At 35.8% G+C, this 26,166-nt stretch overlaps 1 protein-coding gene across 1 annotated transcript; it reads left to right on the forward strand.

Annotated features, from left to right (window-relative positions):
* Positions 1-209: 209 nt before the first annotated feature.
* Positions 210-26,097, forward strand: LOC123563644 (splicing factor U2AF 50 kDa subunit-like). Its single transcript, XM_045356558.2, has 11 exons — positions 210-363; positions 15,523-15,661; positions 17,096-17,202; positions 17,601-17,737; positions 18,963-19,079; positions 19,337-19,475; positions 19,977-20,056; positions 21,515-21,649; positions 22,313-22,523; positions 23,772-23,875; positions 24,797-26,097. Exons 1-11 carry the CDS (start codon positions 318-320, stop codon positions 24,926-24,928), a joined length of 1,347 nt encoding a protein of 448 aa, XP_045212493.1. The 5' UTR covers positions 210-317; the 3' UTR covers positions 24,929-26,097.
* The last annotated feature ends 69 nt before the right edge of the window (positions 26,098-26,166 follow it).

Below are 26,166 nucleotides of genomic sequence, written 5' to 3' on the forward strand. Positions count from 1 at the left end.
ATGTTAAGTCCTTTCCGCGGAAAAGGTTCCTTTCCGGTTTCTTTAGTCATACCAGTTTAAACTACAAAGTTTTACAACAAAACAATCTCCAGCGACAACATTTTATTCTAAATCAAGCATAGACACTCCGAAAAAGACGTTATGCGACAACAGTAATAGTGAAACATTTGTCCAGTTTCCTAATTTCCGGAAAATATCCGGGTTTTTTTTCGGGTTAAATACTTGTCCCGCCAGTCGAACTTGGTCCAGTCATAGGAACCAGACTCGAGCGTCGTGCACGGACTCCATTGTTTTGTCGAGGGTAAAAAAGCGTAATTATGGCTGACTTTGAAGAATTCGATAGAGAAATGGCACAGGTGAAAGGTATAGTCATCCGCTGATTACAATACATAATGTAATGATAAAACCTTTTACAGTGTTGTAAGTTGTATAAGTATTCTCTACTGCTGTCCGGATAAATTATTTCGGATGCAGTCTTTTAAGATTTGTTTTACCTAGATCAGGTGCGTGTATAACCGACAGTCAGTAGTTATCGTCAGTTTTTTTATTGACCATTTCGATATTATAGGATAAATCCCATTCTCTGGTATTTCCGTAAACAGGCTGGTAACATTGCCTGATCGGGCTTATGACACAAAAAGTAATATTTCTTGACAAATAATGAAGATATTTCTTTCAAGCTTGGTCCATTTATTAAGCATTACATATAATGCTTATCAAGATAGAAATAACTTTGTTGCCTTCAGTTTAATTAGAATTTTTTCCCTTTTTCAGATTTTTATGTTGCATAATTTTTGAAGTCAAAAAATATTATGTTTTAATGCAATGTTTAAAACAGAAAAGGGTTCAATGGCTTTCTAGTGCTCCAACTTGTGGGCCAATACCTTTACTCTATATATTTAGGGTAAATACTTTGTTTCTAGTGCAGATGTATGAGCAGTTTTTTTAGGACTAACATTTCTCTATAATGTTGTAAGTGAAAGCAGAGTAAAATGCTTACATTCATGTACTAGCGCAATAATTTAGAGCATTAGAAAGCCATTTAACCCTTTTTTGTTTTAAACTTAGCATTAGAACATTGTTTTTTTGGACTTCAGAGATTATGCGTCATAAAAATCTGAAAAGGGGAAATAATTCTACCAAAACTGAAGGCAACCAAGTTATTTTTATTCTAATTTGTATCATTTGTTATGCTTAACAAATGGACCAAGTTTGGAAGAAATATCTTCATTATTTTTCAAGAAATATTACTTTTTGTGTCATAAGCCCGATAGGGCAATGTTACCAGCCTGGTAAATAGGGTTTGGAGCTGGTGGGTTCTTCTTCTTCCTGGTAATACGCAGGGCTCACTCTGGAGCATCGTCGCGTATGGAAAGACTATGTACAAGGTCGTTGTGAAATGAGCAACAGTGCAGGATAAAAAAGGTAAAAGCAGTTAAAATCCCTGTACATAGAGCTAGCGGCGACAACTGGCAAGCCCTGCCTTGAAAGTGTCCAAGGTCTGGGCTGCAATGACGTGCTCTGGCAGCTGGTTCCACAATCGGATGCAGGCTGGAAAGAAGGAGTGTCTGTAAGTGTCAGTCCTACAGAAAGGCAGTGCATATCGCAAGGTGTGACCACGTGTGGAATGCTGTTGTGTGGAGGAACAAGTCTTACGGATGTCTACTAGGCCGTGTGTAATGCGGTACATCATCACCAGTCTACTGTCTGATCTTCTTTGTTGTAAAGAATCCCAGCCAAGGTTCGATATCATCTGGCTGGTGCTGCTGGTGGTCTTGTAATCCCCCATCACAAACCTGGCTGCTCTGCGCTGGACCGCTTCCAGTTGCTGGATGTTTCTGCTGGTATGAGGGTCCCAGGTGGCTGAAGCATATTCAATTACCGGCTTCACAGGCTGTTGTAACATTGGGCTTCGACTCCCTGTGGGCATCTTGAGAGGTTGCATCGAAGGAAGCCAAGCGTGTTGTTTGCTTTCTTGGTCTTGTCGTCCACATGAGCATTCCAGGAAAGGTTCTCAGTTAATGTCACACCAAGGTACTTGCTGGAAGTGACTACTGATAAGTCATGGCCATGGATGGTATAAGTGGCTTTGATAGGGTTTCTCCTTTTGGTTATTCTAACAACCTCACACTTGGATGGTTGAAATCCATCTGCCAGTCCTTTTCCCACTGTTGCAGCTGGTCCAGGTCCTTCTGTAGTGCTATGGTGTCCTGCTGTGACCGTATCTTCCTATAGAGGAGACTATCATCTGCGAACAGGCGAGATGTTGATGTCGCTTTCTGTGGCAGGTCATTAATTTACAAAAGGAAAAGAAGAGGGCCAAGAACGGTGTCTTGTGGTACTCCGGAGGTGACAGGCGCAGCTGTTGATGAATGTCCTTCGACAAGAACCTGTTGACTACGGTTGGAGAGGAAACAGTGGATCCATTTGATGGTGTTGCCACCGTTCCCATAATGATCCAGTTTCAGGAGGAGTCGCTGGTGTGGGACCTTATCGAAGGCTTTGGAGAAGTCCAAAAGGATCGCGTCGATTTGTTCCCCTTCATCAAGGGCTGCAGCAAGGTCCTGTATGGTGAGGATAAGTTGGCTGTCACACGACCTTTTCTTCTGGAATCCATGCTGGTTGTCAGAAAGGATGTTGTTTGTCTAGGTGCTGCATGACCTGGCTGTGGATGATATGTTCCATCACTTTGCAGCAGATGGAGGTAAGGGAGATGGGCCTGTAGTTCAAGGCTAAGCTTTTGTTGCCTTTTTTGAAGACAGGAGTAACCAAAGCCTGTTTCCAGTCATCAGGAACTCGACCTTGTTGTAGTGAGGCTTGAAGCACTAATGTTAGGGCTGGGGCTATTTCTGCTGCGCATTCCTTCAAGAATCTAGATGGTATGGCATCTGGTCCCTGGGCCTTGTGTGGATTCAGGTCGTTCAATAATTTCTGGACACCCTTGTAGTGGATGGTAAATGGTTGCATCCTCGGAGAGGGGCTTCCAGACATAGAGGGCATATTACAAGTGTCTTCGTCCGTGAATACGCTGCTGAACTGATCATTCAAGATTTTGGCCTTCGTTTTGGGGTCGCTATGCGAGATTCCAGCTCTCTTCAATAGAGATACACCACTGCTATCACAGCGTCGGCTGTTAATGAATGAGTACAGTCTCTTTGGGTTCCTGTCTGTGTCGGGTGTGGCCATATCATTCACATACTTGGAATAGGCCCGTTTAGTCTCATGTTGGGTTTCCTTCTGGAGCTCCTTAAAATGGCGAAAATCTGCATCATCTCCAGATTTCTTGGCTCGTCGGTAAGCTCATTTCTTCCTCCTGGATAATCGTTTGATTTTTCTTGTGATCCAGGGCTGGTGGTAGCGAGAGGAAGACATTTTACATGGTACATTATCGGGTTAACCGATATAACGACCGACAGTCCGTGTACAATATTAGCGATTATTTTTACCAGAAGATAAGGAATTAGGAAAATTCTTTTATTCTCGCAATGAAAATACTATTTTACGACCTTGGCAACAAAATCTTTGCACAAAAACTTTGTTTACCCTGAAAATTTTTAATAATTTCACATCATCGGTATCATGCTACGGAAGTGGCAGTATAGAATAAAAGATAAGTTTTAAAAAATAAAGTTAACTTTGGGGATATTTTTGCTACATCTTAATTACAACACTGTTTTATGGGTGGTTTTCAAAATAATGAAGCTTTTTCTTTTCTCTCACCTTACTTTAATTCAGTTTAGTTTTAGAATGTATATTGGGACAAATTATATCCAACTCAATGTAGTCAATAAATGTGTGCAATTTCAGCTTAATGACTCAAACAGTTTTAAAGTTATTTTAAATTATATAGCTAATTTTGTCCCCTGTGCACCCAAAAAAGTGTGACATTTTACATGAAGTATAGTTTTCAACTGTGGCTTACTTTTTAAAACCATGCTTTATTGTTACAGCTTTGGCTTTTTTGTGTAACTTAAACTCTGCACATTTAAATAAAATACTTCTTTTCATTACCTACATCTTATTGTTACCAATATTTCACATCTTGTGATGGAACCCCCTTCACAAAAAATAGTGAAAAAAATACTAAATTTAAATGTTGAACACTACAATTTCATAACCCTATTACTTTTCTAAAGTCTTAATGTTTTTCTAAGATCTTTATCCTTTCAGCTGTGAAGACACAGTATGATTTTTTTCTTTAATAAATCAACTTTCTCAGAAACTTGATGGATGTCTATACACCTAAAAATGTCCCCTGTGCACCTTTTCAGTTGTTAAGAGTCAGATTTCTTTTATTCTTTAAACAAAATGGGATTTTACTTTATTTTCCTTGAAAGGGAGTTACAACAGATACAAAAGCAGCGTTCAACTTCACATATTACTGACTGTTAAACATTCACAGAGCCAAAAGTGATGTCCCCTGTGCACCCTTTTTTGACATATATCAATTATCATAGCATTACAGTAATTTGTGGTGGCAGTTCTATATTCTTAGCAGTGTGAATGCAAAATTTAGGCATTACTTTATAATTTAGCATTATATAAGAAACCCTGGACAATTTAAAATTCATTGTTTGCATTTTCTTCTGAAGTTGCCAATTTTCAAGTTTAAAACTGGAAACATCAATTTTATTGCTTCTTAAGCTCTTAAGTTTACCTAAATATGTAATGTTCACTAGTAAATATTGCGTAGTTAAAAGAATTTTACTTACCATGAACATATTCTATGAATAAATATTTTGATACAATTTGTCCCCTGTGCACCCTTTTTAGTAACATTATAAAGTATGTATGAATTTTACTATTCCATTTTATCATGCATGGCATTTTGTCATTTTTCTACTATGAATAAGCATTGCATGTAACCTAAATGATTTCAATGTGTTAGTTATGTATAAAGTCACTTATTTTTTCATTTAAAGCACTACATTCTGTTGAATTTTCATGTGTTTGTAGTGAAATTTTTCAATTTTGTAGTTATTATGTGGAATAAACTATTTTTTAATAGTATTTGTCTAAAGCTGATTACCATTAGTCTTTTTATGAATAGAAAACTAATAATGGATGAATATTACACTGATCTTCAGTATGTGTCCCCTGTGCATCTGTAAAATAACTCAATTTTGAGCTGACAATTCTAGAAATTAGAATTACTGGACATTCTTGAAATTTGGCATGTGGTTTATAAACATGCAAAGTGAGAGAAAAAAATAGGTTTTATAATTATATGTTAGTTATTTTGCATTCAGCAACAACTTTTCTAGGTAAAGTTTTATTTTCATGTCAGATTTGTGCAGAAAGGGTGATTTTAAAAAACCAATGTCCACAAACATATGATTAAATAAGTTTCAAACCATACACATACACCCATTACTTATCATTTATGTTGAAAAAATTACTGTTATACATATTTCCCTGTCATAAAACACTGCAACATTTATCACCCATCTTATGGGAAAATCACTGAACTTTCGAATTAAAGGCTGAAATATTTTCTTATTGGCATGTCTCAACACTTTCTGAGAGTTATTTCCTTCAAATTTGAAGTATTTGCTATCATAAAAAATAGGTGACCACCCTAAGAAATAAGTTTGAATTTTCAACCCCTATGTCACACTTTTGCTTCATTATTTTGAAAACCACCCTTATGATAATCTGCAATGCTTTTTTTAATACATTTTCTTTGTTTAAAGCCTGAAAAAAGGATAATCTTAAACACTACTGCTATATAGCGTAATGGCAGATACCTCCCTCACCGTAAAAATGGAAATGGGTATTTAATGATAGCTAATACTGGAAAACAGGATTTATCCTATAATGTTGATATGGAGAATATATTTAAATGATTTTTAGGTCGACTATTCGTAGAACAATAGTCTACGTATTCTACTCGCCCTGGTCTGGTGTCGGTGTCGGACCTTGGTTAAAGTTTTGCATGCAAGTAAATATGGATATCATTTAAAGGCATATAGTTTTTAAACTTACTTTTTCTTGGTGAATTACCAACCTCACTAGGTCAAGTCTCATAAGTTAACTCTTGACATGTATTTTGGCCAAATTATGCCTATGCTGGGTTCCAGCTAGCTAACCAGTTTGTACAAGAAGTAACACAAGCCAGAAGAATGTTTTCAGCATTTATTTCTCTGTTGGTTACTACTTGGTGTATGGGGTAAAATACTGCAAATATACGAAAAGGAACAATAGTCAATAAAGTATATAAAACATATTATGGAGTTTGTCATATCTAACCTGTTTAAATTTCTATGAAAAAATGTGACAGAGAAGGTTCCACGAAAATCCTACTAAAATACTGTCTACAGGGCTTTTTCCCCCTATAAATCTACCTCCGGTAAAAGTTTTAGTAAAAGGAGGTAATCCCAATGCAAAAAAGTATGTTTTTTTCCCAAAGTTGATTTTAAAATTCCCAAATGATTATACCTCTTAGGGTTTTTGCTGTTTTAAGGTAGTTTTGCTAATTTGTATGTATATTTAGGTAAATTATAATACTGTTGAACAACTACTGAAATGCAATTCATTAATATTTCACACAAAAACACATTTATGTAGATTTTGGTAATTTGCAAATTGTCCCAATTAAGACAATTTCCGAGAGCCTTTTCCCAATTCCACCAGTGTTGGTGGCATTCCCAAATTGATGAAAAAAAGGCCTGGTCTAAGAAGATAAATTGCTAAAATGGATTTAAGAAAGGGAATAAACATTAGAACAGTAACTATTCCTTATTATGATTGGAAAATTGTAATGAAAAGCCTCGAAATCAGGGGTCCCATTTGACCCAGGAGATTTTCTAAAGATGCTCAAAGGACCCAGCATGATACTTGCCTCAGCATCAGTCAGGACCCAGGGGCATTTTCCTTTGATAGTCCTTTCTCTTATCATTCATTTTACTACAATAAAACTTGTGTATTTTAAATAAACACTCGCGGTCACTGAAAGGACGCATACACTAAATTAATGATATGCGTGTTGTATTGAAGGTGGAGTTAAACCACCGTTACCCGGGACTTTTCAAATGACAGCAGTAAATTTTTAATTGGCGAAAACGGCCCAAAGCTATGTCTGTTACACAGTGTTTTTAGAGCAAAATATGTGAAAAAATCGATAATCTGTGTAATAAACAACATCCATTATTGAAAGGAGAGGAGCCAATTTGCAACAATTTTATTAGCTCGACTATTCATAGAATAGTAGAGCTATTGGACTCGCCCATGCGTCGGCGTCCGCGTCCCGATTTGGTTAAATTTTTGTATGTAAGCTGGTATCTCAGCAACCACTTGTGGGAATGGAATGAAACTTCACACACTTATTTACTGTGATAAACTGACTTACATTGCACAGGTTCCATAACTCTGTTTTGTTTTTTTACAAAATTATGCCCCTTTTTCGACTTAGATATTTTTGGTTAAGGTTTTGTATGTAAGCTGGTATCTCAGTAACCACTTGTAAGAATGGATTGAAACTTCACACACTTATTTACTGTGATAAACTGACTTACATTGCACAGGTTCCATAACTCTATTTTGCTTTTTTACAAAATTATGCCCCTTTTTCGACTTATAATTTTTTGGTTAAGGTTTTGTATGTAAGCTGGTATCTCAGTACTCACTAATGGGAATGGATTGAAACTTCACACACTTGTTCACTGTCATGATCTGACATGCACAAAGCAGGTCCCATAACTTTATTTTGCTTTTTTACAAAATTATGCCCCTTTTTCAACATAGAAATTTTTGGTTAAGTTTTTGTATGTAAGCTGGTATCTCAGTACCCACTAATGGGAATGGATTGAAACTTCATACCTTGTTCACTATCATGAGCTGATAAGCATTATGCAGGTTCCATAACCCTATTTTACTTATTTACTAAATTATGCCCCTTTTTCGACTTCCGTATTCATTCAAGCGACAAGGCTGTTGAATAGTCGAGCGTTGCTGTCCTCCGACAGCTCTTGTTTGATTAGGGAGTCAATCAGCGATGATTAGATTACTGAATAAAAGAGTATATGATTATAATCATTATTTTGTGTGCTTGATTCGATTTTATGAGCATTAGGCCGTTACAATATAGAAATATTTTTAGTGACAGTGTGAGCATTTGTGATCACCCGTCGTCCGTCCGTTCACAATTTCCTTGTGAACACTATAGAGACCACATTTTTTATTTGAATTTAACCAAACATGCACACAACTTGTATGGGCATAATATCTCGGTTCCTTTCGAAAACTGGCCAGATCCCATCATGGGTTAAGAGTTCTGGCCCCTTAAGGGCCAAAATTTGCCATATTTCGCTTGTGAACATGATAGAGACCACATTTTGCAATCAACATTAATAAAACTTGCAAACAACTTGTATTGGCATAATATCTCAGTTCCTTTCGAAGGCTGGCCAGATCTCCTCATGAATTCCAGAGTTATGGCCCCTTAAAGGGCCAAAACTTGCTATTTTTTGCTTGTGAACACTATAGTGACAACATTTTGCAATCAACTTTAATCAAACTAACATGCAACTTGTATTGGCATTATATCTCGGTTCCTTTCGAAAACTGGCCAGATCCTATCATGGGTTCCAGAGTTATGGCCCCTTAAAGGGCCAAAATATGCTATTTTTGGCTTGTGAACACTATAGAGACAACATTTTGCAATAATCTTTAATCAAACTTGCACATAACTTGTATTGGCATAATATCTCGGTTCCTTTTGCAAACTGGCCAGATCCCAACATGAGTTCCAGAGTTATGGCCCCTTAAAGGTCCAAAATTTGCTATTTTGGCTTTTGCAGCCATATAGAGACTTTATTTATGGTTTGATTTGATACAAACTTGCAAAATGTCTTCAACAACAATAAATCGTGGATTCCATGGTGAATCTGTCTGAGCCAATCATAGGTTCTAGAGTTAGGGCCCATGATTGACCCCTAAAAAGAGCCAAAAGTTGGTAATTTTACCTTGTGAACACGATAGAAGTGAATTCTGTATTTGATTTTAACCACACTTACACATAACGTAAGTCACAATAAGGTCTCAATTCCTTTCAAAAACCGGATAAATTCCATCATGGGTTCTAGAGTTTCTGCCCCAGAAAGGGGCAAAATTTTCTATTTTGGCCTTTTCAGCCATATAGAGGTTTCATTTATGCTTTGATTTGATACAAACTTGCAAAGAATTATTATCTTGATGATCTCTAGGCCTGGATCGAAACTAGGTCATGTCGGTTCAAAAACTAGGTCATCAGGTCAAATCAAAGGAAAAGCTTGTAAACAACCTAGAGGCCCCATTTATGACCCTATCTTCATGAAACTTAATCAGAATATTTTGATTGTTCCTAGGCCAAGTTTGAAACTGGGTCATATGGGGTCAGAAACTAGGTCACCCAGTCAGATCAAAGGAAAAGCGTGTTAACACTATCGTTCATTTGATGTGCATGAAACTTGGTCAGAATGTTTGTCTGCATGAAATATTGTATGAATTTTTATCTGGGTCATGTACTAGGTCACCAGGTAAAATCAAAGAATAAGCTTGTTTACACCCTAGGGGGCACATTTTTATGCCCCTGGCATCTACTGATGCGACAGGCATATAGTGATTGTCCTGTCCATCCGTTCGTCAATATGAGGTTAACCAGATGGGACGGTTTCGTCTAGCATCAATACCCTTAACTAGAATGACTTGATACTAATGCAGATGTAACCTGTGACCATTCCTCATCTTCAGACATCACCTGACCTCAGTTTGACCTTGACCTTGAACTTGACCTCGTTTTGGACTTTGGTTGCTTTGTATCGACAAGGATGCCACCGGGGGCATGAAGCGTTAATTGAAGGCAGCTACCTGTTTATTCTATCTTCATAAATTTTGGTCAGAATTTTTGTTATCATCAAGTCTTGGACAAGTTCATATCTGGGACATGTGGGGTCAAAAACTAGGTCAGTAGGTCAAATCAAAGAAAATGTTTGTTTACACACAAGATGCCACGTTTTTTGGTCCAATCTTAATGAAAATTGGTCAGAATATTTGTTTCCATGTAATCACTAGGTAAAACATGTTTACACTGTTATGGTGTGTTACACAGGTGAGCGACCTAGGGCCATCTTGGCCCCCTTAATAGAACCCTTCAAACTTTGGACTCTTGGGTTTTCAGATCTAGTGGAACCCCAGGAAATGTAGATGAAAAATACTAAGCTAGGTACGAAAAATTATAAGAACGAATGTTGTGATGGTATAATAATTCACTAAGAACTGAAGAACTGAGCAATAAGTTACTGCAAAAATGAAGGGACAAATATGTCTGAACTTACACCATAAATGGCAAGGATGAAGACGAAATACAAAGAATAAGTTAACTCAGCAAACATGGCTGCGATGGCAAAAACGGCGTGTACACAAAGTAGCCAAAAGGGCTTGGTCTATGTACCAACAAGTAAAAAAGAAGTAGCAGAAAGAGCAGTTACTGGCCTCTACCCAAGGGTTGGCAGAGACTGTAAATACCAGACAAAACCATGCCCATTAATGGACTTGGCAGTGGCTAGAGAACTCTAGCCTAAGTACCGCGCATATGCTAGGGAACTGGAATTTTATTCCTATGCATAAAGCTGCGGGAATTCACTTTGTTTCTTTAGGTAAGTATCATGCATATTATTATCTTAATTAATTTTACCCTGCCCTTGCATTTATCTGCGTTAACTGTGTCTCCAAAAGTGTACTCCCCTCATACCGTGTCCGCTATATTGGAATGATATAAACTAGTATGAATGAATGTGTGATAACTAGTCTACTGTGCCGTTTTAAATGTTATTTGCTTTAAACATGTACCATGTTTAAATTATTGTATTGTTTTGTATAGGCGTCATTAGATGTTTACAGATGTACAAAATAAGTTAATTGCCATTAAATCTTCCAGCGGATTCTTTGATCACTTTAAAGACTGGTTTGTAACACCTCGGCATTTCACCTGCATCAGTTTTTTTATTGGATTAAAGTTTGCAAAGTGATTGGCAAATTGAAAAATAAAAAGATTTGATCAATACTAATTATGGCCACAGCGATTTCCGCATTAATTCGTACTAGTTTATATCATTCTACAGTATGCAGGGAGTACACTTTTGGAGACACAGTAAACGCAGATAAATGCAAGGGTATGGCTTGCTGATATATGGTAAAATTAATTAAGATAATAACAAGCATGATACAAGAAACAAAGTGAATTCCGACAGCTTTATGCATAGAAATAGTATTCCAGTTCCCTAGCCTATGCACAGTACTTCTAGCCACTACCACCAATGGACTTAGAATATGCTGGTTAGTTTCAGATGCAAGTTACTTTCTCCAAAACTAATGTAGATATTGAATTGAAACTTCACATGTGTCTTTGGGGTTATAAAACAAATAAAGCATCAAGTCCTATAACAGTGACGTGCATTTTGTCCAAATTGTGCCCCCATTTGGACTTACAAATTGCTGGTTAGTTTTAGATGCAAGTTACTTTCTCCAAAACTAATACAGATATTGAATTGAAACTTCACATGTGTCTTTGGGGTAATTAACTATGCATTTTGGCCAGATTATGCCTCCTTTCCCCTTTGGACTGAGAAAATCTTGTTCTGTTATGTCAAAAAAAAAACATGACCTCCAAGAAGTGTGGTAACTTTTTCCTATATTTGCTTTAAATGTTTCTTGTTTGATATAGTCACTTAGTAAAACTTTTTAGAATATTCTTGTCAGAAAGTACTAGCACTATCTAAAAATAATTTCACAGACATTTTCCATGCATAAGAATCTACAAAAGCTGTTCAACTCAGGTGAGCGATCTAGGACAATCACGACCCACTTCAGGGGTGTAAAAAAAATTTCACACCGCTGGTCCTGCAGGACTAGTAGCCATTAAAATTTACTCGCTCTTAGTGAAAAGTCACTCGCCCTAATAAAATTACAACTAAATGACATTTTAATTATGACCGGGACGATTACTCGGTTAATTGGATTCGATTCTATTACTTGGTGAAACCGGTTTTTATTTTGCAAAACCGCTAATCGCTCTCAAACAATAAACATCACGAATCATACTTTATCTTTATACATTTCTTTGACTAGCACATAGACCTGCAGTAAATTTCAGCTATAGCACATTGAACATAGTCAATAGTGTCAGATTTGCCTGTAGTGATATGTTAAAAATAAAATGCACCAAAATATGACTTATTGATTATCACACTGCTTGCAAACGATGAAGTCCATAAGTTCCTAATGAAGTCAGCTGCTGGGAGTGTCAGGAAAGAAAACAGCATTTTCAATATGGCGGCCGATTAACCAGTTCGGTTCAATTTCATACAAATGATTAACCGGTTTCAAAATTTTGAAATCATCCCAGCCCTAATTTAAATACTGTCACGTTTATGAATGAAGTAATATGTACAACAAACAAATTTCAAATATAACACACAGTAGACAGATAATATTCTCCAGATTGTCATGCTTGTACACCACATTTCCATTTTTAGCTCGACTTTTCGAAGAAAATGTAGAGCTATTGCACTCGCGTCAGCGTCGGTGTTGGTTAAAGTTTTTTATAAAGTCAAATATCTCTGTTACTATCAAAGCTATTGACTTGAAACTTAAAATAGATATTTAGTATCAAAGTCTACAGCAGGAGAAACAATCCCCATAACTGTGGTTTGAATTTTGACAAAATTATGCCCCTTTTTAACTTAGAATTTTTGGTTAAAGTTTTTGATAAAGTCAAATATCTCTGTTACTGTCAAAGCTATTGACTTGAAACTTAAAATACTTATTGACCATCAAAATCTACATCAGAAGAAACAATCCCCATAACTCTGATTGAATTTTGACAGAACTATGCCCCTTTTTAACTTAGAATTTTTGTTAACATTTTTGATTAAGTCAAATATCTCTGTTACTGTCAAAGCTTTTGACTTGAAACTTAAAATACTTATTTACCATCAAAGTCTACACCAGGAGAAACAATCCCCATAACTCTGGTTTGAATTTTGACAGAATTATGCCCCTTTTTAACTTAGAATTTTTTGTTAAAATTTTTGATAAAGTCAAATATCTCTGTTACTCTTAAAGCTTTTGACTTGAAACTCAAAATAGTTATTTACTATCAAAGTCTACACCAGGAGACACAATTCCCATAACTGATTTGAATTTTGACAGAATTATGCCCCTTTTTAACTTAGAATTTTAAAAAAATTTTTTTTGTTAAAGTCAGATATCTCTGTTACTATTAAAGCTTTTGACTTGAAACTCAAAATAGTTATTTTCTATCAAAGTCTACACCAGGAGACACAATTCCCATAACTCTGATTTTAATTTTGACAGAATTATGTCCCTTTCTAACTTGGAATTTTTTTTACTGGCAAAGCTCTAATTCAGAGTTAAGCACTGAGAAAAGTCGAGCGCGCTGTCTTACGGACAGCTCTTGTAATTAATCATATTTGTTTTGCTTAAATTAATTTTTCTTTCCACATTTTTCTTTTTCTCTCACTGTATTTTTGTCCATCTCCACCACCTGGTCGCTCTCCAAATAAACTATGGATGTTGGTTTGCCATGCTTTGACAAACTTCGGGAAAACAAACAGTGACGATAATAACATTAACTTGGATAAATAAGTTTATCTTGACTGGCTTATGGTACATGGTTTTCTTGTTATATTTGCATCAATAATTAAACAGTAACAATCACAGTCTAGCGCGCAATCATTATCAGTATGCGATTGAATTTTCAAGCGTCTACCAAAGCAAAGTTTATTCTCTTTTTTTCGCGATGTAGTAATTCAGGGCACTTGTTTGGCCATTTTTGGGGCCGAATATGGGAACCATTCCCCTCCTAAAATAATATGTTTTTTTCCCCTTTCTCAGAAGAAATTTCCCCTGATGATAGGTTGTTTGACACAAATAGATATTAACTCTTTCTTTTAATATTATATAGTGCCTCTAAGGAAGATTACTGTTGCAATATAGTCACATCAGTTAGAAATGATTGAAAACAGTATTAATAAGTGTGAAAAGTAGTTACATATACATGGCTTAAACTACCCCTTTTCGTCTTAAAATATCGAAAATTTCCCCTTCCTGAGGGTATGGGTACCTGTCCCCAAAAGTTGTCTAGTACCCTGTAATTCAACATTTTTTGCTGAATTTTAGTAAAGATAAGACATAAAAAGCACTCGTCCAATCAGTCTAGTATACAACAAGGTCCACTCGTCCTATCCGGACTTAAACTCGCCAATCTGAGCGGGCTAGTGGATTTTTACACCCCTGCTCTTGTTTCAGATAAAGGGGGAATTTTCCCCGCTGTTTTTCAATTTCTGTAAAAACTGTTATTATAAACAGGTCTAGGATTTCATAGTTTTTACAAATTTGACAATCCATAAATTTAAAGGTTTTTATGCCTCCGAAGGGAGGCATATTAGTTTTCGACTGTCCATCCGTTCGTTAGTTTGTTGGTCACAATGATAACTTGCTGTATGAAGACACTTTACTCGCGAACCACTGCACCAATAACCTTCAAACTTCACATGCTAATAGTTCGTATTGAGCCCTACTGACTTTGGGGTCACCAGGTCAAAGGTCAAGGTCACAGGGGCCAATGTTAACTTTTTGCATGAAGGCACTTTACTCGCGAACCACTGCACCCAGGACCTTCAAACTTCACATGCTGATAGTACTTACTGAGTACACAACCCCTACTGACTTTGGGGTCAAAGGTCTAGGTCACAGGGGCCAATATTAACTTTTTGCATGAAGGCACTTTACTCGCAAACCACTGCACCCAGGACCTTCAAACTTCACATGCTGATAGTACTTACTGAGTACACAACCCCTACTGACTTTGGGGTCACCAGGTCAAAGGTCAAGGTCACAGGGGCCAATGTTAACTTTTTGCATGAAGGCATGTCACTCTCGAACCACTGCACCCAGGACCTTCAAACTTCACATGCTGATAGTACTTGATACTGATTGAGTACACGACCCCTATTGACTTTGGGGTCACCAGGTCAAAGGTCAAGATCACCAGGTCAAAGGTCAAGGCGCTGCAGGGGCATTTGTCATCATTAGTGACAGCTCTTGTTCATTCTATAGATTTACAGACTGGGTAAATGAAATCTTTTAAATTAAATTAAACCACAGGTTTAAACTTTTAAGATTTTAAGACTGCATGCATAAATGAAGGTTATATGTGGTTTTCTATCAATATTAATGACTTTGAATTTTCGGAAAATGTGAAAAAAATTAAAGTGATCCTGCCTGTCTGAAATTCTTCTATTAGTTTTATCTGTGCATGAAATAAATGATTGAAACATTTCATTTTTACCAGCAGTTTTGATTTAAATAGTAATTTTAACAAATTTCATATACCCAGTCTTTAAATTTATAGACTGAAAAATCTTTAAATTTATGGATTGTTTTTATATTTACTGAATATATCTGCAAAAAACAACGGTTTCCTAGATCTGATAAACATTGCACAGAGTATTTCTGTTTCAGAGGAGAGAGATAAGGACAGACCAAGAAGGTCAAGGTCAGGTTCTGCTTCAAGGTCAAGGACTAAAAGGTCTAGAAGTAGGGACAGAAAACGAAGGTCAAGGTCACGGGAGAGAGGAAATAGAAAACACCGGTCTAGAAGGTAAGATTGGCTAAAAGGAACATCAGAGACTTATTTATATGGTATGCCCGTATAACAGGACATGTTATGAGATGAGTGCATGCAGTATCCACAAAATTTGTCTACACTGTTTCTTGAATTTTTCTTATCCAGTGTTCACCAGAGTAGGTTAGAATGTTTTTTATGCCCCCGGACGTATAGCGATTGAAATTTCCATCTGGCTGTCAGATATTTTACCGTTTTGCCTACAGCCAACATTGTTGACCCAATTTAGTTCATACAATCTACAAACTGACCTATATAAAAATGACCTTGTCCCTCATATGACCTTCATCTGGTCCTTCAAATGTGTCTTCAGGGTTATAAAACTATTGATAGCGCCATCACGTCCCATAACTCTGACATGCATTTTGACCAAATTATGCCCCCTTTTTGGACTTGAAAAATCCTGGTTTAAGTTTTTGTTTACAAGTAGCCAAGTACATATGGCTATCATTTAAAGGCATAATTATAGCTTTGAAAGTTCTTGTTTCTTTTTCTAGGTCAGTTGCCAACCTCAAGCTAAGTCCCATAACTCTAACATGTATTTTGACCAAATTATGCGCCCTTTTGTACTTAGACAATCCGGATTAAAGTTTTACATGCAAGTTACTATCTCCAAAACTAATACAGGTAATGAATTGAAACTTCGCATGTGTCTTCGGGGTTATAAAACCAGGTGATAGCATCAAGTCTCATAACTCTGACATGCATTTTGGCCAACATAAGTCCCCTTTTGAACTTAAAACTTCTGGATAAAGTTTTTCATGCCAGTTACTATCTCCAGCTCTTGTTTATTGTTATTTTAGCTCGAAGAATAATGAGAGCAATTCTACTCATCCCAGTGTTGGGGTCAGGTCACATCATGGTTAAAGTTGTGCAATAACAATTGCTTGTATTGGAATGAAGCTTCTTGCATCAAACCTACTGAAATAACAATGTTAGAATATTTTTAGTTGAAAATTTAATTCAAATTAGAGCACTGGGAAAAAATGGTTAAAGCTTTGCAAAAAGCAACTTTCAAGCTGTATCTTAGTATCTACTCTGTGTTGGATTGAAAATTTACTAAATTGATCCAAATTATGGACTTTATTTGACCTAGAAAATTCATTTTAAATAGAAAAATCTGTTTAAGTTTTGCATGCAAGTTCTTATAATTGCCATAATAGAATTTTAAGTTGAAACCATTTGTAATAAAATAACTCATTTACATAAGTCTTACCAAGTTATTTCCCTTGTTTGACTCAGAAGCTGTCAACTAGTTGAACACTATCTTACACAGCTCTGCCTCTAGTTTTAACATTTGTCTAAATTTTATGTTTGCTAGTACTTGTGCTAGTAAATTTCTTAGACTGTAGAATGACATGAGAGAGTTTTCCTAATTAAATAATTTTGTTGTTTATGTTTGTGTTACAGTCGATCAAAGGAGAGGACTACCAGGAAAAAGAAGCCTTACAAGTATTGGGATGTTCCTCCACCAGGATTTGAGCACATGACTCCGATGCAGTACAAAGCATTGCAAGGTCAATAAAAAGTTTATGCCCATAAAAGTTTCACTAATTTTATGTTATTGTGTCAGATGTTTTTTTTTTCAAAACAAATAAAAAAAACAGGTATTAGATATAAAGTGTCCACTTTATGTGCTCTAGGTTGGTTACAAAGTATAACAGCAATTTCTTTCAAAGTTTACATGATGACTTACAATCATTTTAGGAGGATTCAGAAAGTAGAATAGCCAGTGTTTTCAAACTGTACACTGACAAGTATCTCTTGAGGAAGATTCCTATTGATTTTGTGGTCAGTGGCTTAGAAGTCAACGTCACAGAGTCTGAGATACATTTCCATTCTTTCAATCACCCCAGCATCTTTTTTACTTTTTTCAAATATATATGATGTTTCATGTTTAATTGTTTGTTTCCAGCTGCCGGGCAAGTTCCACAAGCTGCACCAGTTCCCACCACACAGATTACAAATACAACTGTACCGTTTGCTGGTAGTGCTGTCAGTAGGCAAGCTAGACGATTATATGTCGGAAATATTCCATTTGGTGTTACTGAGGTAACTGTTTCTTTGTTGATTAATAATTACAATAAAAATAATAATGTGCAAATGGCAGAGTGAAGAACAATATATGAAACCAAACTAATTTTACCGTTTTGACCCCTATCACAAACAGCATTTTAAAATTTTGTAGTAGGCAGATGGCGGGAACTAGTTATCCTTTCAATCCTTCACTGTGTTCTTGATAAATGCTGGTATGGAGTTATTCCTAGCATAGTCTTCACTTTGATTTTTTATGCCTCTATCAAAGAAGAGGGTGTACTACTGTAGCTCATATTGGTGGTCAGTCCGATCAGTAATTGAGAATGTCGTCAAACCTCATAGGATGATTGCCTGTTGTTAATAGTTGACCAGTATTGTTTTGTACTTTGGGTATTTTATTTCAACAATGAGCAAATATCTGATCATTAAGCCTCTGTTAAAGACATCTATTCTTCTATACAGAAGGAAAAAAGGCCCTGTATTATTGAATTACCTTTTCATAAAATAGGCAGTTCTGTGTGAATTTCCCACTAAAAAAGGCCAGGCCTATTCCCAGTTTCCTGATGAAAAGCCTGACCTTTTGAGTCAAGTATTCAAACCCAGTCTTAAATTTGTGTGATATAATTTACACATTTGTTTATCAAAATTACAATAGCACTATGTTGCTGTGTCATACTCCCTAGATTTTGTGGTAATTTTAACATTCCCATGACTATATATTCAAGAGTCATTAGCAGGGCAGTCAGTAATATCTGGATATGTTGGTTTGAACCAGAAAGTTGGCAGATATCATTTAACAAATAATCAAGGCTTTCGAGTGGTTTATCATCTAGTTTACCACAGTTCAGAGTTCAGAAGGGTAGGAATTGGACCACGAGGGCGTTAGCCCGGTGGTTAAATACTGAAGCATCTGAACGATGAACCATGGTAAATTAGATGATAAATCACAAGAAGGCATCAGCCATTGTTTATCACAGAATATAGAGCTAGATTTCCTTCTTTGTTTAACTGGAAATCAAATCGAGCCATATTAGAATATTTCTTATATCGGAAATGTTTTAAATGATAGTCATGTTTTCAAACTAGATTAGCATGGTAACTTCCTCTGATCTAATTGACTACCTTGCATGAAGATTTTTATTTTATAACATCAAAGAATTTTTTCTTGGCGAATAGTTTATAATTATGGGGTTGATGATTGTATCACAATAGCATTTTAATGTGATTCTTTTCCTTACAGTCAGCTATGATGGATTTTTTCAATGACCAAATGAAGATGAGTGGCTTGGCACAGGCAGAGGGTAATCCTGTCATTGCAGTACAGATCAACCTCGATAAAAATTTTGCCTTTGTAGAGGTAAATATCAATGTTAAATGTTCATTTTAAATGTTTGTGGGAAAACTTTAAACTTGCTGAAAGCATGAATCATTGGTCTTCTCCGTTGAATATGAATAAAAAATATCAAAATCTATTTATATCTATGAAATTAGATTCAGTTGGAAATGACTAATATCAGAAAGCTAGTTTCTTCTAAGCTTGTAAGTTATTATGTGTATATGATTTTATAATTTGACAGTACTCTTTAAAATGAAATGTTGTAAATATCTTTTTAGTTCCGTTCAGTTGACGAAACAACACAGGCAATGGCTTTTGATGGAATAAACTTTCAAGGACAGTCACTGAAGATACGCAGACCTAGAGATTACCAGGTGTTGCCAGGAATGTCAGAAAATCCTTCAGTGAATGTACCAGGTACTAAGCAAACAAAGTCAGTGCGATATTGACTGCATGCAATTTAGTTAATAACATTAAGGAAGAAAATGTTGAGTTTAGAGGCTGTGAAATTTCAAGGCTATTGTTTCCACTAACAAATGTTTTTGACTTATATCTAACTGAGAATGTAACAGCTGAAAACAGACACTTCTACTTGCTTTGTACTGAACTGCAGAGTTAAAATGAAATGTTTAGATGTTGTTGTAATGAATGTTTAAGATGTTGTTTTTTTTTATCTAATGCTGTTGAAGGAGTGGTCCTATTAAGTTTTTGATCTGAAAAAAAAAGAGAATTGTGTTGAAATTATTGAAGGAGTGGGCCTATTACATTTTTAATCTGAAAAATAAAAAAAAAAGAGAATTGTGTTGAAATTATTGGAGTGGGCCTATTACGTTTTTGATCTGAAAAAAAAAGAAGAGAATTGTGTTGAAATTATTATGCAAAAATCAAAGTTACAAAAATATATATAATTGATTTCAGGTGTCGTGTCAACTGTTGTGCAAGATTCTCCAAACAAGATTTTCATTGGAGGATTACCAAACTATCTTAATGAAGATCAGGTATGTATATCCTGTCATGATTGTACAGGTGCATTGTGGGTACTATGTTGTCACATGATGTTACAGGAAGAGGCGACAGTGACGCAGACATCAGCACTTTGTTTTGTTGCAGGTAATTTCAGGTATTTGAGTGACACCACTAGGGGGACATAGTAAACCATCGTGATACAGTGCTATTCTTAAACTACTCCTCACATGAAATTGCGCGGCAAAAGATTTCAAGGAAAATCTACTGAAAGTTGACTGACTAGTAAATTTAAGGTGTTAGTTTTGCAAATTTAGTCGCGGTGTTTTTTGTTGCAGGATTTTCTCTTTGCAGGACACATTTGTTTCAGTCCGCCATCTCCCTATGCCAGAGCTTTTAGATTTTTCAGGATTCTTTTTCAGGCCTTTTTCTTTCAGCTCTTCTCTTTCAGCAATTGTTGAAAATTTTAACAAATGTTGAATTTAAATTTTTTGTACGTAAAATGATATCTTTTGCAATGTATTTCTAAATTTCGCTTTCGGAATTCAGTGTTAATTAGAAAGAAAAAAATGTTACTTGAGGAATAGCACATGTATTGAACTAGTCAGGCATAAAAAGATTGCTTTGAATAAGATTGCTCTATATTGTATATTTTGCTGTTTTTTGAAAACACTTATTAATCTGTTTTCTGTTTTCTCTCCCCGTTTACTCCCTAGCATAGGGGAAGAGGTTGAGTTATCTCTAATTTGTGCTACAAGAATGCCAGGCAAGTGCTTACGTAAAAGTTTACTCAAGTTAAATCATGTAACCGAACTACTGTAGATAGGTAAGAATTCTGAGTGGGTTGGGAAAGAGAAAATGGCTTTTAAAAACGTTTGGGATTGGGACTTCTGAAGATTTTTTTTTTTTGTATTAAAAGAGTACTTAGGTCAGTCAGAGGAATGTTGTATTCATGGGAGTAACTTTTTCTTGAAGCAAAAATGTTTGAGGCCATATTTTTTTATATTAGAACTGTCATATTTGATTAAAGGTTTTAACTCATGCTTATCCTTCTTTCTGAAGTACATCTGTTTTATTTAAAAAAAAAGTAATGCATGGTTCTGTGAAACAAGTTTTCTTCAGCCAAAATGATAAACACTCGTACAATTTTGCTTCATGTTTTATATTGTTTCATTTAAACAGGTAAGTAAATTTTTATATGTTTATTATACTTCACTCTTTATACTGAAATATGTTTTTAAAAAGGTGTCTTGAACCACATAATTTTAACTTTGGTTGAAGACAGAAATGCTTTCATTATTGATTTAAAATAAAAAACACCCTTTTAAAAAAATCTATTTTCATTAGGCTTTAATATAAAATTCTGTATCAAAAATGAAATAATTCTTATCTTTTCTTTAAATTGATATTTATGTAGAAAGATGTAGAACTCTGTGCTCAGTTAGTTTTCTCTGTTGTTGTGAGGTTCTGTAACAGTATAATCAATCTTGTAGGTGAAGGAATTACTGACATCATTTGGACCACTAAAGGCTTTTAACTTGGTAAAAGACAGTGCTACTGGATTGTCAAAGGGCTATGCTTTCTGTGAATATGTAGAGATGATGGGAGGACCCTCAGTCACAGACCAGGTATATCACATGCTGCTTTTGTATTCCAACAGAAGATTGGTTATATTATTGTATTTTACATAAATTTATTCAATTTTTATGTCCCCTTGAAATGTTGGGCAACTAGATTTGTCGATGTCAGGATGTCCCAACATCCGTCCTAATAATTTTGTGCATCAAACCCTTCAGTTAGTATCAAATCTAATAAAAGCCATTATACATACGTGAAAAAAAGTTATACAGTCAACCCTGTATTTAGCAGCGAGTGAAGCTAGCGACACAATCTGGCTGCTGTAGGCAGGTGGGTGAGTGAGACAAGTTGAAATTGGGAAAAAAAAAACCATTTTGGGAAGTTAGCTAACTGGCTGTTTAAGGCAAATGGCTGTTTAATACTGGTGACTGCTATGTCTGATTCATCTGTATTTGAAAGAATGTAATTAATTGGTGATCACCTTATGCTGTTTCATTATATACTGCTGACAATCAGGCTTTGAATGTTGATTCCGGGGTGACAGATATTTCTCAGTCTGATAAAATGGAAGCATTTTTGAACATACTCGTGATGAAGTTGCTTTAAAACATTGTATTTTCCCTTAATTCTTAGTCTCTTATTTTGGACTTAATCTTTTTCATTCAGCTAATGAATTTTATTTTAAAGTGAAGAGAAATTGAAAATGTTTTCAGGCTTGTGCAGGGTTAAATGGAATGCAGTTAGGGGACAAGAAGCTTATCGTTCAAAGGGCGAGTGTTGGAGCTAAGAATGCCCAGGCAGCACCTGTACAGGTGCAGGTACCGGGTTTAAACCTCCAACAGGGATCAGGACCACCAACAGAGGTGCTCTGCTTGATGAACATGGTAACGCCAGAAGATCTCGAGGACGAGGATGAATATGAAGGTATAGAACAACAGCTGACAAAAAAACCTGTATTAGCATGTTCAAAAAAATATGATCTTGGCATACTGCATCAACCAAAGTGTTACATAAAATATCCCCAAATGTTTGAGAGATTGTTTTGCTGGATTTACTGGACAATGTCAAGTTCATATAAAAAAAGAAATTGAAGATAGTGAGTCAGATTTTTGACATGACAACTCTAAAATTATGTAAATATTGAGAAATATGAATGTCAGCTTATGAAAAAACCTTTCCCAGTATGACATTCAATATATAAATGAAGTTTATACTAATTTGGTTGTTCTTATTGATTAAATGATGTAACACTTGGTAAAATACATTTTCTAGTGTACTTAGCATTGATAAATAGTAATGACAGAATTATTGCTGTGTAACAACTATTCTGGTATTTTTATGCCCCCGAAGGGAGGCATATTAGTTTTCAACTGTCTGTCCGTTCGTTCGTTCGTTAGTCACAATGTTAACTTTGTGCATGAAGGCACTTTACTCGCGAACCACTGCACCCAGGACCTTCAAACTTCACATGCTGATAGTACTTATTGAGTATACCACCCCTACTGACTTTGGGGTCACCAGGTCAAAGGTCAAGGTCACAGGGGCCAACTTTAGTTTGCAGGAAGGCACTTTACTCTTGAACCATTGCATCCAGGACCTTCAAACTTCACATGCTGATAGTACTTAATGAGTACACCACCCCTACTGACTTTGGGGTCACCAGGTCAAGGGTCAAGGTCACAGGGGCCAATGCTAACTTTTTGCATGAATGCACTTTACTCGCGAACCACTGCACCCAGGACTTTCAAACTTCACATGCTGATAGTACTTATTGAGTACACCACTCCTACTGACATTGGGGTCGCCAGGTCAAAGGTCAAGGTCACAGGGGCCAACGTTAACTTTTTGCATGAAGGCACTTTACATGCGAACCTCTTCACCCAGGACCTTCAGACTTCACATGCTGATAGTACTTATTGAGTACACCACCCCTACTGACTTTGGGGTCACCAGGTCAAAGGTCAAGGTGCTGCGGGGGCATTTGTCACCATTAGTGACAGCTCTTGTTTAGAAATGGTAGTCATTATCATCACGTTTCTCACATTTTGGTGGCATTAGAAAAGTAATTATAAAATATGAAATAACTTTTCATCAAAACAGTGTGACTACTGAGTTCTTTAAATAAAGAAGAGATTTTACTGTAATAATAAACTGACGTGTTTCTATATTTAGACATTCTGGAGGATGTACGAGAAGAGTGTGGCAAGTATGGTATGGTGAAGAGTTTAGAAATCCCAAGACCAATCAAGGGTATAGATGTCCCAGGATGTGGAAAGGTACAAAATAACTATCCTTTCTTGTTGTATTGTACAATTGTGCTGAATTATATATGGCAGCATCACTAGTTTTCAGATAATACCTTAAAAATGCATTTTCATTTGTCTGGAGACAGATTATATGAGCCGTGCCATGAGAAAACCAACTTAGTGGGTTTGCGACCAGCATGGATCCAGACCAGCCTGCGCATCCACGCAGTCTGGTCAGGATCCATGCTGGTCGCTTTTAAAACCTACTGGAATTGGAGAAACTGTTAGCGAACCGCATGGATCCTGACCAGACTGCGCGGATGCGCAGGCTGGTCTGGATCCATGCTGGTTCCAAACCCACTATGTTGGTTTTCTCATGGCGCGGCTCAATATATCAAGTTTACTTCATTTTAGGAATATCAGTATGGGTAAATAATTGGTCTTAATTGGTATTCTACCTTTTGATGACAGTTAATGTCATTGTCATTTATAATTATTCAAATACTCAATATTGCATACAATATTTATAGATGAAATAATGCAAATCATGTGAAACAGATTTAGACAATACCAAACTCCGATATCTGTTCTAAAATGAGAAACACAGCCAATGTAGGATTCAAGCATTTTGATTTGTTAAAATGATGGCCTATAAGGAGTTGATTAATAGAAATATCTTTGACCAAGCGATTTCATATTTGCTTTATTTTTTTGTCCTCTGGTAGCTGTATTGACCTTAACCTTGTGCTAATGCAGCCAAATGTGCCGGTTAATATTGTTCAAGTTCTTCAAAAGATTTGAAATGAATGTTACTTGTCTTTTTGATATGTGTAGTAATGGCAAGTAGTAGAGAGGGGTAAGATTCTTTCAAATTATAATTGAAGTACACAGATTGAACGATACATGTCCCATTTCACTTGGTCATTTCCTATATTGAATGTTCTTTTACAGATTTTTGTTGAGTTTAACTCACTGATAGATTGTCAAAAGGCACAGCAAGCTCTGACAGGGCGGAAATTCTCAAACAGAGTTGTTGTCACATCATACTATGAACCAGACAAATACCATCGCAGAGAATTCTAACAGAAATTCTACACGCTGATTTTATGTTGTTTACTGATCATTGTCTGAAATAATCTTCAGTTGAAATATTTACATGATTTGTCAAGCTTCGTTTTACTGGATCACTGCAAGTGTAACAGCAGTAGTAGGAAAGGTCTGCAAGGAAGACTCCAGACAACAGATAGACACTGTTATTTCTACAAAAAGTAATACGACTGGAAGCCAGGGCATTCAGTGGCATTCTAAAATAACATGAGAGTTTGTTAGTGTAATTAAATTCAGTTAATTTCAGGAGTCCAACTGAATAAATTTTCAAAGCTTTTATTTTCTTGTTCAGTAATACTGTCTCTTTGTTTAATTGGAACAAATACTACTTTAACCTTTAGCCTGCTAGCAGCAAGTAATTTTCCCATTGCGACCAATGCAGACCAGGATCAGCCTGCACATCCGTGTAGGCTGATCATGGTCTGCACTGTTCGCTATTCAGCCAGTAAATTTTCAGTGAACACCCCTTTGAATAAAAAATGGTACTGCCCAAATTGAATGATGGATCAGTCCATTTTAGAAATTTACAGGGTAAAGGTTAAAAAATGTTGGACTAAAGTGTAGCTTTACATGCTGGAATTATCCACTTTTTCAGTATTAGTAGTATCATTGTATATTTGCAATCTTTTTTAAGTAGAAAAATTCTTCAAGTAAATACCCTGTAGTTGTTGCTTGAAAGGGTCAGCATGTAATATGGGGCCACTCCTTTCAATACTGTATAAAGGTCAACATCTGCAGAATAAGATTCATGGATTCAGCTGTAATGTTATTTGTTTAACGTTGTAAAAACTATTTAAAATTTTTTATTTGTTGAGACTGTTTTGTCTAGATAATGTTGGTGGATGTTAGTATAGCAAAACTTTAATTTGTATTCCAAGGATTTTGACCTATTTTTTTTTATCCAATGTTTCGTATTTATTTTATTTCTATGATATTGTTTCCATAGATACACTGGATATCTGTATATTGCGAAAATCTATTGAACATAAGGTAATAAAAACACAACACAATTATGTAAGGATAGAAACTTGTATTTTGTTATTAATAAAGCCAACATAGAGATTTCATGATGTATACTTTGACCTTAAGAGCTGTTTTCTCATAATGCTGCTACTATTATAAGATAAATAAAATTATCTCATTTACATTTGTCTTTATTTTGTACATTTGCCATTTAATAAAATGTTCTGGTATGAATTTTATAAAAGCGACAC

Source organism: Mercenaria mercenaria, chromosome 2 (genome assembly GCF_021730395.1).
Source record: "Mercenaria mercenaria strain notata chromosome 2, MADL_Memer_1, whole genome shotgun sequence".
NCBI lineage: Eukaryota > Metazoa > Mollusca > Bivalvia > Venerida > Veneridae > Mercenaria > Mercenaria mercenaria.